At 52.9% G+C, this 18,788-nt stretch overlaps 1 protein-coding gene across 1 annotated transcript; it reads right to left on the reverse strand.

Annotated features, from left to right (window-relative positions):
• Nucleotides 1-1,084: 1,084 nt before the first annotated feature.
• Nucleotides 1,085-17,817, reverse strand: ZNF839 (zinc finger protein 839). Its single transcript, XM_021679703.2, has 8 exons — nt 17,545-17,817; nt 11,549-12,376; nt 8,775-9,008; nt 6,721-6,813; nt 5,883-6,032; nt 3,096-3,233; nt 2,824-2,953; nt 1,085-2,091 (listed from the first exon to the last, which is right to left on the reverse strand). Exons 1-8 carry the CDS (start codon nt 17,815-17,817, stop codon nt 1,208-1,210), a joined length of 2,730 nt encoding a protein of 909 aa, XP_021535378.2. The 3' UTR covers nt 1,085-1,207.
• Between the last annotated feature and the right edge of the window lie 971 nt (nt 17,818-18,788).

Here is an 18,788-nt window from a genome sequence, read left to right on the forward strand (position 1 = left end):
ACGAGCACAGGTCGAACTCACGGGTGCACGGCCGGAACGTCCTGCTCCGTGGAACCAGGGGGTCTTTTACTCCACTAAATGCACCCTCCGTTTAGAGTAGCACGCCCACCATGGTGAAACCAAGCTGCGTTGGGGTGTTCAGGAATGTCCTCTAAATAGAAAATAAGTTCGTATTTGACAGGGCCTGGTCCAGACCACGGACCAGGGGTCCAGACGTGACGCGGTTTGTTGCGTGAGTTGCCTGACAAGGGTCATGAACGCTCCTCAGGCAGGAGGCTCCGTCCTCGCTCCACGACCCCAGGACGGGACTCACTCTAGGCTCCTGAGAAGTGTCCCCAAATCCACAGCAGGTACCACCGTCTCGCCTGTGAACCCGACTCTCGTGGGCAACTGGCTGGCTCACTGCTGGCCGCTGCATCCTAGAACGCTGTCCTTCTGTTCTGTGGATCCGGCTTTGAGATCAAGGGAGAGGACAGGAAAATGGCCCTGAAACTACACCCCGCTCCTCCACAGCAGGCCCTGGAAGGGGCACGGTGCAAGGGTGGGGTGCCACCGTGATCCCCAGCACTGCCTGCTCGGGGTCTCTCCTCACAGCCTCTGCAAGGGGGGAGAGAGGGGGACCAAGGCCTCACCCGTCCCTCCCCGTAACAAAGCCAAGGAGAACGTTCAACAGAGAAGAGACGTCGACAGGCAGCTTTGCAGGGGAGGCACGGGAGGACTGGGGCTCTGAGCTCAGCGGCACCGCGCTGCGGACCTCGTGGCCCCACTTCCCGCACCCATGACATGACAGGCGAGCAGATACGACTTTCTTTCCTACCTCCCAGTGCTGCCCAGAGCGGCCCACTTGGTTATTTACTTCCTAAACCCAGGTATGGTGGAAAAGCAGCAGGTCACCCAGGAGGTAAGGGGACACAGTTTTGGGGGAGCAGGGCCGACAAGGAAGAGTGTGGTGGCTTTAACCGTGGCAGTCGTCAGGGGCCTCTAGGGACTAGCTCCGCGGACGAATCCAGTGCCGGGCGGCGGCTCGGCCATCGGTACGAAAGCAAGCAAGACACGGAAGAAGAAGGGAGACAGCCAAGTAGAAAGACGTTATCCTTTATAAATAAGACGTTCGTTTGTGTCAGTATTTACAATAAAAAAATATACATTACTTCAAATAGACCTTCTCTGGCTAAAATACCCGCACGTCCGGGACCGCGGTCCGACTTCACTGTGCGGCCTCTGCCTCTGTACTTTCCGGGGGAGCCCCTTCCCGGGGTCCTGTGTGCACGGTGGGCCCCTCCTCACCAGCCACCAGGACGAGGTCCCCCTCCCCAGACACTAGGGAACCCGGATGGGGCAAGATCAGCCCGTCGGAGGTCTGAATAAACAGCGGTTCTTGGCCCTGAGACGACAACTCGCCGCACCCGCTGGTAATTTCAAAAGCCACAGCTTCGCCAACAGCAACAATACTGGCCAGTTCTCGCTGGTCAGCATGGGCCTCGGGCCCGCAGGGGAAGGGGTCCGAGTCCCCCGCACAGCTTCCCTGACCCCCATCAGTGGACAGCGCCCCCGCCTGGCCCGGCCGAGGCCCCAGCTCCCGCACGGTCCTGTGGGCACAGTCGGCCGGCACCGTGTCCACGGACAAAGCGCTCAGCAGCCCAGGGTCTGCATCCTCTGTAAGCGGGATGTGGCTGGGGCTGGTCTGCTGGCCTTTCTGCTGGGAGTCCCGCATCTCGAGGTTTCCAGACCCAGAAGGCGGCAGGGAGTCCTCTCCTCCAGTGGACGTCAAGGTGCTGCAGAGAGCCCGGCTCCTCCGGCTGTCCCCCGAGTTCCAGGCTACAGAGTGTTCCAGAACATTCTCCTCAGGGAATGCTGCCACCTGTCCCTGCGTCCGCGCCCCGGGCTCTCCTGACTGAGGACAGAGACTCGGCCCACTGACATGCTGATACGAGAAAGCAGGAGCTACAGACCCACTCTCGGCCTCTAAGTCAGCAAGTGCTTTAAGCTGTTGGCCTGCATGCAACACGCTTCTGTCACTCTCAGAAACCGGCATCGTGTGGCTTTCTTCAGAGTGGTGAGAGGTGTTCCCACTTACATGACGGGCACAACCTAAACAGTTCAGAAAAACAGGTAAGCGTCCGTGTACGGTGGTATGGCCTTTCCACTGCACTCTCTATCCCAAACAAGCCAGTCCAAATGAACTTTCTGGCAAAACAAATGGAAACCTAAACTCTCCTTGCTCCTGGGGATTGGCAGCGTCCAAGTATGGAGGAAGCTGCAAGAGGCGACATGGATTCATTAGGTGAGGGCGGCTGGGTACCAAACGGGGGCCAGGGTTCTCCCTGCTCCCACTGGACCAATCTGCCCTCCCCTTCCGCAGAATTCTATGTTCTAAAACGGAGAATGCCTCTTTCAACTGGAGACCTTAGGATCAAGCGGTTTGGGAAAGCGGTGTCGTTACTCTCGTACGCCATACGCTCAGTGTCTAGTTGATAGGTTGGCTAGAGCAGAATAAAAACCAAAGTGGGTCCTGTTTCCAATGTTAAATCCCAACTGCCTTGGAGCCAAGTCTCAGGAAAGCCAAGCCACAGGAGTGGCGTGTCCTCGGGACCCTCCTGAAAGCGATCCACTCACCAGCATGCGGTGGCTCTTCATTTCGGTAAGGGATTCGAGAAAGCCTCCCAGACCTCAAGACTCACGGGGAACCAGAGGGAACAACAGAACATGGGCAGGTTGGGATAAAACTCTCGAGAAACCAGGTTCTCTTAGATCTGGCCCCAGCGGCAGCCGCCAGTGGAAAGCAGGCCTCTGATCGCGGGGCGCACCGCGAAGAGCGTTTACCCTCACTGGCGGCTGGGGCACAGGGGGCGGGCTTCTGCGGGCCTCCGCGGTCGGCAGCGGGCTCAGGGGTGTCCCGGGGCGGAGCGTCTCTTCTGGTCCTCTTCACCCCGGCCAGGCCCTCCTCTGCAGTCTGTGAAGAGGAGACCCAATCAGCTAAGACTAGGAGGAAGCAGCAGGCTCGCGCTTCTCCTTTCTGGAGAACAGCGTTGTGGGCTGAAGTCAAAGCAGGGGGGCTCGGCGGGTCACCCGGCACCCCTTCAGCGCATGCCCACCTCGTTTCCCCGCTTCTGCTGGCTGGCTTCCTCCGGCCCGGCCCGGCCCGGCTGCCCGCTGGTGCGCTCGGCTGGCACGCACTGTGCGTGCGCCTCTGGTTTCCTCAGGAATTCTGTGATTCCCAAAGACTCGGCCAGCTGGGGAGGAAGGGCGCACAGGGGGGCAGCACATCAAGACCGGATTACAGGACCGAGTGAGCCTGGGAAGCCCCGCCGCGCGGCGAGGGCCCCCTGAACACCAACAGACACGAAGATGCACGTGAAGTTCGACGGAACAGCTCAGGAGAAAACGAGCCCTTACCAGAACCTGGAAGGTTCTGCGTTAGCACAACGTAGAAGCACACACCAAAAAGTTTTTTAAACACGCTCTCTTCAGCATCAGTCAGACACCGGAGGGAGTTCTCGCCCATGATTCCTTCCGTTCTGAATGCTCACTGGTACCTTCCTGCCCATTCCAGAACAAGGTCTCCTCTTCCAAGCAGTGCAAAGGGTGAGGATGTGGGGGCCTGAAAGCCGAACTGGGCCCCGGCTTCTCTGCTCCTGGCCGAGGGGACCTTCCTGATCCTGTGAGGGGGACTGCAGCTGCCCGGGTGGGGGCGGGGGCGGATTTGTGAAGACCAGATAAAGGTGACAAGTGACACCTATCACTTACGCATGGACACAGGAAGGGAACACCGCAGAGCAGGAGGGAAAGGGGCAGGGAAGGAGGGGCAGCAGATCAAGGTCCGGGTAGAAGACAGCCCCTCAGGTTCAGCGCCTCCCAACCTGCCTGTGTCCCCTGCAAGCTGGGCCACTGTCTGTGCTCCTAGGAGGCTGTGGCTCAGCCTCAACTGCCTGCAAAGATGGGTCCCGATGGGCGTGCACAGCACTGCGTGTCCAGTCCGCCTTGTGACAGGATGATACCCACATGTGTTGAGCTCACAGTCTAAAAAACATGTAAGTTGGGGCATCTGGGTGGCTCAGTCGGTTGAGTGTGTGACTCTTGATTTTGGCTCAGGTCATAATCTCTGGGTCATAGTATCGAGCCCTGAGTCGGGCTGCACAGAGTCTGCTTGGAATTCTCTCTCTCCTCTCCCCCTGCCCCACCCCCCTCCCCATGCGCTCTCTCCCTAAAACAAATATTTAAAAACAAAAAACAAAAAAAAAACCATGTAAGTGATTCCTGCCCACCAAGGCATCTGTATGAAGCTTAGAAAAAACCCATTACGGGCGCCTGGGTGGCTCAGTAGGTTAAGCGTCTGCCTTCAGCTCAAGTCATGATCTCAGGGTCCTGGGATCAAGCCCCACGTCGGGCTCTCTGCTCAGCAGGGAGCCTGCTTCTCCCTTTCCCTCTCTCTTTCTCAAATAAATAAATAAAATCTTAAAAAAAAAAAAAAACCATTATATTTCTATAATATGTAATTCAAGAAGATAAAATCCAAAAGTTTATTAGGTAATATTAAATACTGAATTTATATAAAACTAATGACCAAAAAACCCCCCAAAAGCCAAAACCCCAAAACCCATAGACTGTTACAGTGTGGTTCAAGACTGCTTGCTACGGAAGTAAGGTACCCTCTGTGACACTAATGCTAGGAGCAGGCGGGCAGACCCATCCCCAGGTTAGTGGACCCTCAAACAGCAGTTAAAGGCAACATGGCCCAAGTATTCCTTATGGTTGTGAACCAGGACAGTGGCTGCCCCACTCTGACCCCAAACTTGCTAGTTGGGTTCTTCTTTCCAGCTCTTGGCTCAGGCAGAAAACCCTGAGGGTAAAGCCTCCCATGAGGGGAATCGAAACCACCCCCCCAAGCAACAAGGACTGCCCCGAGCCAGCAAGACCCCTCAGGACTGAGCCCAGGACAATGAGACTGGACCTTCGCTGCCCCTGCACGTACCCACCCACCTTCACCCTACATTCTCCTTACATAAACCTGGAAGGATCTTCAGCACTTGGGAGACGGTCTTTGAGACGCTAGTCCGTGGTCCTCCCGGTGTCGGCCTCGCTGAAATAAACTCCTTTCTTGTGTCCCCACCACTCACCTCTCTGCCTGTGGATTTTGTCAGCGGTGAGTGGCCGAGCCTGGTGTGTTTGGGACCCTGGAGCCAGCTACAGTTGTACGAGTAAACGGGCATATTTAAAGCCATGGCATCACTCAGCGCTCCATTTCAAGGTGGGGCTGAGGGCTGGGGGCGAGGGGGCCTTCCCGGCGGGGACCCCTGAATGAGGAGACCACACAGGACACACTGCGCCCAGCAAAGGTTTTATCTAAAACAAGTAAGACCACATCAGTTCAAAACTTACTTTTATCCAAAACCCAATATAGCCAGAGGCAACTGGATGATGACGATGACAGGGAAATGAGGATTCTGTCAGAACCCCCACAGTCCGTGTCTGTGACCCCAGTCACCCTCACACATACACCCTACCAACTGGGCTGTTCCCTGACGTCAGCAGTGAGAGAGAAGACAATGGTGCTTTCAGTTGCCATCAGCCTCTGTGCATTCCTGAGGTTCCCCAAACAAGCGCCATTTGCTTTTAAAAATGTCACGTGATGGGAAAAAGAGAGCCGAAAAGAAGTTGACTATGAGATGTCACTACTAAAAACATGCTCCTCTGGGGTGCCTGGCCGGCTCAGTAGGCGGAGCATGCGACTCCTGATCTCGGGGTCGTGAGTTCAAGCCCCACGGTTCTAGATGGAGATTACTTTAAAAAATAACTAAAAATAAAAACATTCTTCTCTTTAAATGGATATCCCTCTTTTGGCAAATGTAAAAGCAAAACTTTTTCCTGTGTGAGACCGTTACCTTATTGTTGCTTATTTCCAGAGGCTCCCGGGAACACAGACCAGAACCACTGAGGTAATCTTGACACATTTTCTTAACCATTTTATGCAACTCTTCAAATTCCTTATACACAGCTGGGAACAAAGGTTTTGCTAGATGACCTGTTTCAACCTTCATGAAGATAAAGATGACAAGAGAGGTTTAAACCAGAGGCAATGAAATGGCAACTACAGAAAGAAGCTTCGAGGAGGGAAGCTTACAAGCTCCTCAAAGCTGTCGGTGGCCCATCATTTCCTCCACTCCCTGGTCACTCCCCAGTCAGAGCCCGTGGGTGCCCAGCACTGTGCTCGGTGGGGACGCCAGGACGGGCCAGAGAGCACACGGCCTCCCGGGGGAAGGCACCAGGGGGCTGTGGGCCAGAGCTCCCAAGGAGGCGTGGGGGGGGGGGCAGGAAGGGACCAGAGAGGCCCTGGGGACGGACCTGCAGCGGGAGGAGCGCCTTACTCCTCTGGGCAGCTCTGGGGGCACCTCCTGCATAGTCAGAGCAGGCTCACCAGGGCGGAGAGCCTCGTCACCAGGCCGGCGAGGGCAGGGAGAAAGGCGACAAGGGCCCTGGGCTGACCATCGTTGGCCGCCACCACTTTCTTGCCTCGCGCACCACGTTACAACAGGCAGGGGAGGCCCAGGCCCCGAGGCCAGGTGTCCGGGGGGTTGGGGGTGGGCAGGCTCGCTTCGGCTCTGTCCTGGGGGAGGGAAATGATTCCAGATGGCCTGGCTTTTCTAAAATAAATGTGAGGGAGGTCTTTCTAAGTAACTTCAAATCACGCCTCCATCATTTAGAATTGCTAAGACGACTCACCTTCATCAGAAGAAACTCGTACACGGTCACGACCTGGGCCAGCTGAGGCAGCGCCAACTCCACTAGAGCGTCTCGGTCACACTGGTGCAGAAACTACCGGAAGGAAGCATTTGACAGCTTTGAAAGCCCCGAAAGAATCTCCCAGGAGCCAACAAGTTGGTGCAACAAAGCACATAAAAGTTCCCCCAAATCTCAGTGATGCAGCAACTCCCAACTGTAAACATTCTGTGTATTAAATATCTCACTTGTCTATCCATTGACGAAGTCTATGATCAACTCTGGATTCAAAGTCTGACTCCCTTGTGACAGCATGGAGCACTTAGTGGGTACCAGGCCCTGGGTCAGGAAATGTGTTCCCTACTCTCCGGGGACACAAAAAAGCAAGCAAGTCCCGGGCAGCCTGCAGTCTAGAGACCACTGTCAAAGGACAGGCCGGGGAAGAGGAGGACCCAGGTGAATGCAGGGGTGGCTCAGTGGGGGCGTGGGGGAGAGAGAGATGCGGGGACAGCAAGGTCCTCGGGATAGGGGAGGACTCAGGGAAAGGGCAGAGGAGTCAGGAATGACTGTGGGTTCCCAGCTCGAGCCCAGGCAGACCCTGGGCAAGTTAGGGGTGGGAAGTGGACGGTGGGACGGTTTACAGGACGCCCGGGTGGGGACGTCTGGAATCAGAGCTCGGGGGCTCAGGAGATGTGACTGGGGCGAACCGGCAGTACGTGGGTGTCAGCAGAGGGCAGATGGCTGGGACACCAGGAGGATGGAGGAGGGCACCTGGGGAGGCAATGGCGTGGGAGGGAAGGGAGCAGTCTCAGAGACAGGAAGCGTCAGGGGCTCGGGAGCTCGCGAACCTGTCGGGTTCCTCATCTACTAAGCAGAGATAATGAAGGAAGGAAACCTGGAACTCAGCGCGGAGGCTGGGTTAGGGTGGCTGCGCTCAGTAGATGGTGGCATTTTGAATGTTAATGGATGAATCGAGTCAAGGACTACCTTACCCCCTACTCCAAAAAGTTAGTCACCCAGGATTAATTAACCAGCCCAATGAGAGAAAAGCAAATTCGCCAGGGTTTAAATTTCCCGCAAGAGCATGCAAGCTCACGAAGTTTTCTAGGAAACCCACTTCCTCTCTGAAAACCTCTCGTTTCCCCTTGTGGGTGAGTCTGGAGGCCCTGGTTCCCTGATGAGCACCCTGACGCCCACTGTCTCACTAACTCGCTACCTCTAACTCTCTCTGCTACCCTTCACTTCTTTTCTTTTCTTTTTTTAATTTAAATTCAATTAATTTACACATTTAAATTCATTTATCAACAAATTTTTTTTAACTTGAAGATCAGCTGTGTGTCACTTCTTTTCCTTAATCACCTGGCCATTACCATCATCCTAGCCGAAGGCAATCCGGATGAATTTAGGGTTCCACTTTTCTAAATCAACCCCATTAAATTCACTAAGTCTACTCTCAAGGGACTGGGATGGAGATTCCAGGGTTCAAAACCTGAAACATGTTTCTATGCCTTAAAACTTTTCACAGAAGGGGCGCCTGGGTGGCTCAGTCACTTAAGCGTCTGCCTTCGGCTCAGGTCATGATCCCAGGGTCCTGGGACTGAGTCCCCACATCGGGCTCCCTGCTCATTGGGAAGCCTGCTTCTCCCTCTCCCACTCCCCCTGCTTGTGTTCCCTCTCTCACTGTGTCTTCCTCTGTCAAATAAATAAATAAAATCTTAAAAAAAAAAAAAAAACACTTTTCACAGAAAAATAGAAACCATTTCTGTTGTTTTCTAAACTGCTTCTAAGAAAACATGGGTTATAATCATTCCACAACTTACAAAGGCAAGCAGCTCTTGCTATACCTAAAGCCTTCTTGTCATTTCAGACAAGGAAAGCTCTGAATTACTTCAGATAATACTATCCCTGAATTCATTACACACTTCATCCAATTACATTTCAGGTGAACTGCTTAGTTGATCTGGGTATTTGACTTTTAATTCAGAAACCTAATAGTGAATTGTCACACACCACGCCAAAGACACAGGTTTCAAGAACAGGGTCTCAGAGCCACGCACCTCCTTGAGCCTGGCTCTAGCCCTCGATGGGCTCTGCGCGCCCGCCGCATGGGTACCCCCAGTCGGGGGGGCCACTCTCCTCCGCCCCAGGACGGCTGTGCTGGCCTCCGGCGGGGCTGTGGACGAGTCACTCCTTCTAGGGCCTGGGTGTCCCTCTGATCCCAAAAGGGCTGAATAACTTCCGTTTTCTAGTTCAGATACCAAGGCCTCTTCAACTTCTAGAGACTGGCTATTCTAGATAGCGTTGCACACCCAAAACAAAACAAAACAAAACAAAGTTTTATACGCCATAGTGATGACCTTAGGGCAAAAAAAATGTCAAGTCAAAAGCAAGGAACTTGCTAAATTATTTCTTCTTTGCACTATCAAGATGCATTAACTGTAATCAACTTAAACTTTCCCAACAAAGTTCCCCTTTAAGACATCCAATGAGCATTAGTGAGCCGGTAAGGCCCGGCGGACAAACCATGACCCTGGGTGTTGCCCAAAATGAAACAAGGAACTTCTCTGACATCACTGTCATCTTACAAATTAAACTGAAATTACCCATGACTTTAAAAAAATCATCTCTTATTGGATATATTTCAAACACTATAAACTTCATACTTTGAAAATATACAGGTCAGTAGATTTTCATACACCGAGAAGGTCGTGTAACCATCACCACTAATCCCAAAACATGTTTGTCCCCACCCCCCCACCCCCGAAGGACCCCTGTACCCATTGGCATCATTCATTCTTCCCTGCCCCCAGGCCCCAGGAGCTGTGAATCTACTCTCCGTCTTCATGGATTTGCACAGCTTTTGAAGAGTCCTGGGTCTGACACTGTCCAGCTATTTCCTCATTCTGTACCCACTCCCCCTCTGAAAACAGGAGTAATCCACCTCCATCTCCCAGGACTGATGGAACGTTAAATGAATACAAGGAACACACTTCACATGGCAGCTACAGCTAGCCCCAAGTGTGTCCTCTGAACTCTTAACGGAACTTCCCCTCTAAATCTTCATTAGAGTGGAGCTCCAGGAGGAATGCCAGGTCTGTCTGTGGCTTTAGGTGCCATGAGTCTGCACCTGGGAAAGGACAGGAGCGACACACGCCTGCACGTCCCTCCCCACCCCAGCAGCTGGAGGCACCCCTCACAGGCAATCTGGACAGCCACCACGCCCAAGGCCAAGGGCCAGTATTCAGGAAGTCAAATATCTACAAATTGCTTCTGCTGTGGTGTAGGATTTCATTACTCTTTTTTTTAAAATTTTATTTATTTATTCTACATATAGAGCGCACAAGCAGGGGGAGGAGCAGAGAGAGGGACAAACAGACTCCCCGCTGAGCACAAAGCCTGACGCGGGGCTTGATCCTACGACCCTGAGATCATGACCTGAGTCGAAACCAAGAGTCAGACGCTTAACTGACTGAGACACCCAGGCGCCCCTAGGATTTCATTATGGAGGAAGTCGGAAGTGCCGGCTAGCCTGGTCATCCTGAGACAGTCCTGGGCACAGCTATTGTCCCTTGGGATTATTAATAGTGCCCCTTTCACTCTCTGAATGTCCTGCTTTGGATGATAAACTACATGTCACCCTGGTCCTACCTCAACTGAAGTAGAGAGGTTTCTCAAAAGTTGGGGTTTTACCAGCCACGAGAGGTGCAGACCTCCCCCAACGAGGCAGCCTTGAGGGTGGGCTTTGAAGTCAAAAGACCTAAGTCTAATTCCCACCTGGCAGAGTCCTAGAAGATTGAAAACACTCCTGCCCAAAGGGGGCATGAATAAACAGTGCTGTGATTGAAGCTAATGCGACAGGGAGAGGTAGTACTTTTGAATCCTAACACAGGGCTGTCCCCTGGTTCTACCACTAGACCTCAGGAAGGATGTCCTGGGCCCACACAGTACCTGCTCAGGCCCCAAGGAGCTGATCTGTAAGCCAGAGTGGCCACCAGCCTCTCCCCTCCTTCAGGAACCCCTGCCCCACAGCAGGGAATGAGGCAACCAGAGCGGACAGGCACTCATTTCCAGCATCCTCCAGGTCACTGAAATCACAAGCTCCCACTGACTAGCCACATCGATCCAACGCTGGTTTCTCTAACATTTCAGAAACTACAAATATAATCACCTAGCCGCAAGCACAGACAGAAATAACAGCCAACACAAGTCGAAGGAAAAGGAAGGGAGGTTCTAGTGACGCGGGTGAGGGTGACCACGGAGGCCTGCCGTTTGTTAAAGGGATCCGTCTCGTCTGCATTTCATAAATAACTGACCTCTTGAACACGGCACACAAATGCACACCACACATTAGGGATGTGAAATTGCTGTCAGTAAATTCTGATGTGGTGATGCAACTCAGTGTAGCTTCTGTCTGCCTTGTCTGATTGTGAGTTTCCGAAGGGACAAAACGCGAAAGCAGTGTGTTACTGCTGACCCTCCAGGAAGCGCCCTTGTGGGCCGTTGCCCCCAACTCAGACCCTTCCCAAGGCCCGCTGTTATGTCAGCATCAGCCAAGAGTGCTCTGCGATTAGTTTTACCCACCAAATCTAAAGAATTAGCACCTCTGTTCCCATCCAACACGCTCAGCAAACCCTACGACACACACCACACACAGGACGCACCTGTCCTTGCTTGTTGGCGGCAGTGGGGACAACAGTGGGGGAGTGTCAGATGCCCTGCTCTGGTCATCTTGGCTCTACTCGAGCCTTCCCCCGAACCCCCATCAGATACCACAGAGGTTCACTTCAGGATGGGCAGGAAGAAGGCCACAGTCAGCAGACAGAAACATTACCTGCAGGCCAGCCCGTGGAGACTGGGCCCCGTCCTCACTTAGAAGGGCTGGTGTGGACGGCCCCGGCGACGTCAGGCTAGCGGTCCTGCCCTCCGCGCAGCCTCGGCTCGCGCTCCCGTTGGCTTTCTCAAACAGCAACTCTTCAGGCTCCAGCTGGCCGTGGCCTGGATTCAGTTTAAGATGCCGGGCCAGGCCCCCCTTTCCAATGTAGGATTTTTCACACGTCTGACACTTAAAACTCTTGGGCCTCAGGGAGCAGCTGGACAAGTCAAAGAGCACCTGCTTTTCCCTCTGTTCTTCATCTTCTTCCACACTCAGTTCTGAGTAATCGTCAGAATCTGACGAGTGACCGTCAGCCAAATCCTCCGTTTTTATGAATTTATAATCTTTAGCTTTATACTTGGGAGGTCGAGATATCCGTCCAGAACGTGTTTTCACTTTTAAGGACTTTTTTAGTTTCTCAGTGTGTTTTGTGTGCAAGCTGGAAATAAATAAATTTGCTGAACTGGATGACACAGATGTTGCTGCTGGTGGGTCAGAAGCTGACAAGGGGGTCAGTGGGGCACCCTGTCCATTTGGAGCCAGGGGCTGGAGGGCGGGCAGGGGCCTCTGCACAAACACCTGAACGGGGGACGAGCTGCTCAGGAAGCGCGGCTGGGGCCCGGTGCTCAGGATGGGCTGCACCCGGAACCCCAGCACCCTGGAAGGCCTCGCGGGCAGCTGGCTCAGCCTGGCTGGCTTGGGCTGGATGGTGGCCAGTGGGGGCACTGGCCTTTGCTGACCCTTCATTTCTCCAGATGTTATCTTGACACAGATGGCTTCCAGTTGCTTAAATACAGAAAGAGAAAAGCATTAGGCTCATCAGCATTTCTACAATTCTGCTCTCATCTTAAATGTATTATTGAAATTGTTTCTAAGTTATAAAATACATTTTACCTATAAAAGTCTATTTAATGGATCCGTACTGTTTACAAAGGTGTTTCTCAAGCTTTCCGACCAGACCTTTACATCACATCCGTAGGTGCACACAGAAACATTTGCACACATTAAAGTTCACGAAATCACTTACCATTTCTACATAAATGCCTTCTGATAGTATCTATTGCATATCATTTTTGAAAAAATACTAATCTTAATCCACTAAATTGACTTCATGACCCAATAAGAAGTATCCTTCTTTACAGTTTTACCACATTTGTATTTACTTGGAATTCCTAGTACTCTAAATTGGACTCAACTCAATAAATAGGCTCATTTTCTTGAAAAGTTAATGAAATTCTAGAAACAAAAAAAGCCATAAAGAACAATGTAACACAGGTTCCTACCACCTGCCTCAAGGCACGCAACATTACCCTCATAAGCTCTCTGCTATCCTCCCAATCTGCGTGCTCTCTTCCTTCTTCACCCTAGACTGAAAGTTTATTGATCGTTCTCATGCATTTTTTTAAAGATTTATTTGAGAGAGCGAGAGGGAGAGAGCGAGCATACCCAGTGTGGAGGGGCAGAGGGAGAGGAGAGGGAGAATCTCAAGCAGATTCCCCGCTGAGCATGGAGCCCGACACGGGGCTCAATCCCACAACCCCGAGATCATAACCTGAGCTGAAACCAAGAGACAGATTCAACCGAGCTACCCAGGCACCCCTCTTATGCATTTTTTATATTACATATGTAGATATCCCTAAAAATATGCAGTTCAGTTTTGTCATGTTTTTCAACTTCATATAAGTGAATATCATCTCCTGCAACTTGGTGGGGCTTTTTCAGGTTTTTACTCCCCATCCATATCAAGGTGTATAGCTCTCATTTACTCGGCAGTAAGAAAACACTCTCCTGTTGATGGACAAGTATCTCCAACCCTGTGCTCCTGTGGTGTGCTCAGACCCTTCATGGACGTGTGTGCATATGTGTGAGTTTCCCCAGGACACATACCTAGGAGTGGGGTGCTTACCTTCAACAACTTTTTAACATCTAACAAAATCTTAAGGGAGCCAGGGTGGCTCAGTCGGTTGAGAGTCTGACACTTCATTTCAGCTCCGGTTGTGATCTCAGCGTCGTGGGATCGAGCTCATTGGGCTCCACGCTCAGTCGGCAGTCTGCTTCAGAGTCTCTCTCCCTCTCCCTCTGCCCCTCCTCCCACTTGTGTGCTCTCTCTCTCTCTCTCTCTCTAAAATAAATAAATCTTATAATGCGCATGCTTTTTGACACAGCAACTCCGCTTCTTGGATTCCACAAGAAACATAGGTACCAAGATGTAGGTCCAGGAGGTACACGACAGCATGGTCTGTGACAGCAAAGCGCCCACCAAAGGGGAGGGCTGCCGCCAACAATGTTCCACAAATCATTATCGAGCAGTGACCATGTGCCAGGGCCAATATAGGTGTTAGCGATGTGACGGTCATGGGTTCAGGGGAGAGGCAGCGAAACGGACATGACTCAGGGCCTCACAGTGCAGAAATAGTCAGCGTCTTTGTCCAACCTCATCATCCGGGACAGGCCTCCCCAACCTTGGCACCACGGACATTTCGGACCACTAATTCTGTGTAGCAGGGGCCGTCCTGTGCACTGGAGGATGCAGACAGCAGCCCTGCCTCCACCCACTAGATGCCAGGGGCAGCCCCCACCTCGGGACAAAAATGTCTCCAGACACTGCCAAACGCCTCCCTAGGGGAAAATGGCCCCCTGGTTGAGAACCGCTGATTTGGGGCCACCAACAGGCTCTGTTTGGACTCAACCCTATACCGTGTGGAGGGTCGATAAAAATGTCACACAGGGCAGAGCACCACCTCTCACTGAAATCAAGCTGGAGTCCGTCTGTCTGTCTCCATGTGATACATCTACCACAAACAGCAGAGATGATTCAGTGTACTAGTTTATGAGGCCACGTACACAGCTGGAGCCAGGGGCCCACGAGGACCCATCCTGGGGTACTTGTGAATGGAATGACAATGATCTTTTAATAATCACACCTGTTTCACATTATGACCATTTAGAATGTCTAACCTCTTGGGATGTCACCAGATAATGCCAGTACACAGCCCCCCCCAAATCCTACTGTTTTAAGGGTACCTCGATTTTTAAATCTGCTCCAGACCAGTTTCCCTTGTGGGTGTTATACTTGATACTTTGTTATATACTTATTTTACTCAGCAAACTCTTACTAAGTATCTCTGTGTGCCAAAACTTACACATAAGCCAATGTGGGTGAGGAGGCGGGTGACACGGGGAGAGGCGATTCAGAGATACACACTTGCAGTTATAAAATAAGTCAAGGAGGTGAAAAGTACAACACAGGGAATATGGTCAATAACACTGTAATACGCTGACGTCGTACGGTGACCGTGACTACACCTGTGGTGAGGCCTGAATAACGTACAAACTTGTGGAATGCTGTTGTACACCTGAAACTGTCAACTATACTTCAATTAAAAAACACACAGAAAACATAAGCCAAGTCCTCGCCTCACCCTTGAGGAGGTGGGCGGCTTCCCCCGCCATGCCTCAGTCACCTGCAGACCTGCTGAATCAGGATCTCCTGCCCCGAAGTCTGTACTTTCAAAAGCTCCACTGACGATTCGGAAGGCTGACTAGGCTCCTTAAGGACACAATGACACAACGGTGCAGACAGGTGCAGTGAGAGAGGCGGCCCTGTGGGTGGGGAGGGGGAGAGACTTCCCAGGGGAGGGGACCTAAGAAGGCTGAAGAGAATTTTGGCCAGGTGGAAAGGTAGACTAGGTGTAAGGAAAAATGTGTGAATGCAGAGGCGCATGAAAAAGGGCGAGGCATGTTGGAAGGAACTGGGAATGTTTCTATGGTACAGGAAAAGGGAGGATGGGGAGGGACGTGAGCCAAAATCTGACCGATGGGAGCGCATTCACTTGGTCTGTGCCTTCTGATCCACCCCCCTCCCCCCCCACAGAACCACAAGGCCTGGGTTCTCTAAATGCACATTCCACCCTACCCCCACCACTGCCTGTCCCCTTCCGTATTTTCAACTGGGACTCATCCTTTGACAAAGTAATTTCTGATTCCTTCAGCCAGAAATAACTTCTCCTTTGTCTCTTTAGATCCAGTTCTTCATCTCTAGTTTTCTGACCTTGCTTAGAAGTTACCTGAGTCGGGGCGCCTGGGTGGCTCAGTTGGTTGGGCGACTGCCTTCGGCTCAGGTCATGATCCTGGAGTCCCGGGATCGAGTCCCACATCGGGCTCCCTGCTCAGCAGGGAGCCTGCTTCTGCCTCTGACCCTCCTCCCTCTCATGCTCTCTGTCTCTCATTCTCTCTCTCTCAAATAAATAAATAAAATCTTAAAAAAAAAAAAAGAAGTTACCTGAGTCATGTTTTACCTCATTGGTTAGGCCATAACCTCCTTGGGTGCAAGGTACGTATCTGGTTTGCTTTTGTGGCTTCCCTGGCACAGCTGGGGCTCAAAGGGTACCAGCTGACTAGACAGCAAAATTACACTATTGTGAAGCCAGGGAGAATTTATACCTTCCCAGTCAGATTAGCTACAGGATACAATCATGCTGCTGCATTCTGATTAAGTGCGCTCGCATTTTATGGAAAATGTCATTTCTGGACTCTTTAAGGTGCCGTACCAAACCCAAAAAGCTGGGGTCACATTCAACAGGTGCTGGGGTGCAGCCACACCTGGGGAGCCATGAGCAAAGTCACCCAACCTCCCTGAGCTTGTTCCTCATCTGGAGAATGCTGATACAAACACTTCCATGAGCCTGCTGAGAAGCGACTGGCACGGGGCCAGGCATGGGACAGAGGCTCTGCAGACAGTGGCCACCACCACCCTCCTCCTCCAGACTTGCTTGCACCACATATGCAGGCGACATTTGCTTCTTCGCAGAGTATGAGCTAGAAGGCTCATCCAACGAGCCATCCCTCTTGCGAATTAAGGAACCAAAGCCCAAAGAGGTTGGGTTACTCAGGGTCACACCTCTAGGAAACAGTCTGGGCAGAATCATAACTGTCTTCTCCAACATTAGCAAGACACCTCTCCAGTCTCGATCACCAACTGGGTACAACTCTAAGCAGCCAAAACCACTCCCTGAGAAAAACAAAAAACGAAGACTGCTAATAACAATGACAACCATGAACACTGTTGATTCTATTCTCCATCTATTTATTCTGAGAAGAAGCATCTCTCTGGCAACTTTGGGGTGAGAAGTGTCAGTGTCATTTGCAACCCCAGCGCTGAAAGGGGATGTGGCTTTACAGATGATGTGAAGGACCTCTGGCTTCAGGAGCTACACAGGATCCTCTGGGCTTGGAAGACCCTGCTCTAGTTCCAACTTCCCTACTAGCCAAGAGCTGTGGGACCCGCGAAATAGTAACACGGAAATGGTATTCTGTAGCACACTGAGTGCTTTCATGTATTTCCTTCATTAAGTGTATGTCAGGCTCCGTGCTGGGCCCCGGGGCCCCAAATCCAGGCACTACCGCCCAGTCCGGTAAGTCCTGCGTCGAACGAGGACAGTGTGCGTAACTCTGCCCCAAGTCCCTGCGTGGGCACTCGCTGCACCCTCCACGGGGAAAGCTCTGCAGGCTGGTTCCGTTTAATGCATTCAGGTCTCCGCTCCGGTGTCAGGCCGGAGGACTACTCGTTCTACAGCAGCCCCTTGTCACTCCCAGAACCTCCCTCAGTCCTTCACCGGCTGTTCAAGGCTGCACCGCGGCGCCCAGGGCAGTGCTTGCAACAAACACAGCGAGGGCTCCGCAAACGCGGGATGAATGACAAAGGCCTGAGGGAGGAGCCCGGCGGCACCGAGGCGCCCCGGGCAGCGCGGCGAGAGCGGGCGGGGTCCCGGGCGGGGGGCCCACGAGGCGCGCTGGAGGAGCTGCAAACGCGGGAGCGGTGACGGGCGGGGGCCCGGAGCTCCGAGGCCGAAGACGGCGTGCGGGGACGCGGGGACGCGGGCCCCGGTCCGCCCGCCGCGAGGCCTCGGCCCCCTCCGGGCCTCAGTTTCCCCACGTCCCTCCCGGCGCCTCACCTGGGGCGGCAGCAGGCGCGGCGGGCGCGGGGCCTCGGCGTCGGGGCCCCGCTGCAAGGCGGCCTGCTGCGCCGCGTCCCGCAGCCGCCGCGCCGCGTCCTGCAGCACGAAGGGCGGCGGCGGCGGCTCGGCGGGCGGCTGCGCCTTCGTCACCTGCTCCAGGACCTGCCGCAGCTGCTCGGGGCCCAGCGGGGCCACGGGGCCGGGGGGGGCCCGGGCGCCGCCACCGCCATCCTCGCTGCCGTCCTCAGCCTCCGGCTCCGCGTCCGCCATGGCAGCCGACACGGGGACTCGAACCCGCGCCACCGAGAGACGGCGGCTCAAATGTGCGTCACCTGGGAAGGGGGGGTGGGGTGGGGGCTACGAGTGCCCCGCAGGCCAAGACACCTCGGAAGGCGACCGCACCTGGGCGAGCAGGTCGTGGGCGGGGTCTGCGTTGGCCCTGCCCCATCGCCTTCTCGCCGAAGACGGAATGAGCTTTATTTTCCTCTCACTCGTCACAAATGTATTTAACTTTCGAATATCACTCTTCCAGGAGCTATCCAGGGTCTCCCAGACGAAGGTCTCCGGAGTTCCAGAGCCCCTTAGCCTAGCATCACACAATCCAAAAGTTCTCAAGGTCATGTGCATGAGAGCCACCAAAAGATCCTGTCTGGTCCCACCTTAAGGCCTTCTGATAAACAGATCTGGCAGGGGACCCTAAGTGTGCTTTTTTATTAAAAAAAATAATAATATATATATATTATATATAATTTATATATATAATATATATAATAAGTATATATATATATTATATATATATAATGAATTTTATTTATGTTTTTTAAGTAGGCTCCATGCCCAACGTGGAACTTGAACTCAGGACTCTGAGATCAAGAGTCACGTGCTCCACCAACTGGGCAGGTGCCCCCAAAGTGTGCATTTTTTAAGGGGTGTAGGGGCAGACGGAGAGGGAGAGAGAGAATCCCAAGTGGGCTCTATCCCACCACCCAGATCACAACCTGAGCGGAAATCAAGTCTGATGCCCGGAGGGACTGAGTCGCCCAGGTGCCCCCGCAAAGTGTGCATTTTTAACTAGTGCACCCAACCCCAAATTGTTCCCAGGTCTACCCTCTCATCCAGACTGGATGCACCTTAAGGGCCAAGATGATATTTTACTCAGTGCTCAGCACAGGGCTCGGCCCAGACCACAAGATTAGGGAATGAATGATGCATGGATAAATACGAAGGATGGAGGGAAGGAA

This window comes from Neomonachus schauinslandi, chromosome 9, assembly GCF_002201575.2.
Source record: "Neomonachus schauinslandi chromosome 9, ASM220157v2, whole genome shotgun sequence".
Classification (NCBI taxonomy): Eukaryota; Metazoa; Chordata; class Mammalia; order Carnivora; family Phocidae; genus Neomonachus; species Neomonachus schauinslandi.

Bases quoted from the DNA above. Each gene is read 5' to 3' on its own strand.
- ZNF839 (XM_021679703.2), bottom strand. From the start codon at position 17,817: ATGGCGGACGCGGAGCCGGAGGCTGAGGACGGCAGCGAGGATGGCGGT. The intron at 2,954-3,095 runs GTGGGCATGCGC...TCCTCTTCACAG, and splicing joins AGCAGAAGCGGGGAAACGAG to ACTGCAGAGGAGGGCCTGGC. The intron at 2,092-2,823 runs GTAAACGCTCTT...TGAACTGTTTAG, and splicing joins TGCCCCAGCCGCCAGTGAGG to GTTGTGCCCGTCATGTAAGT.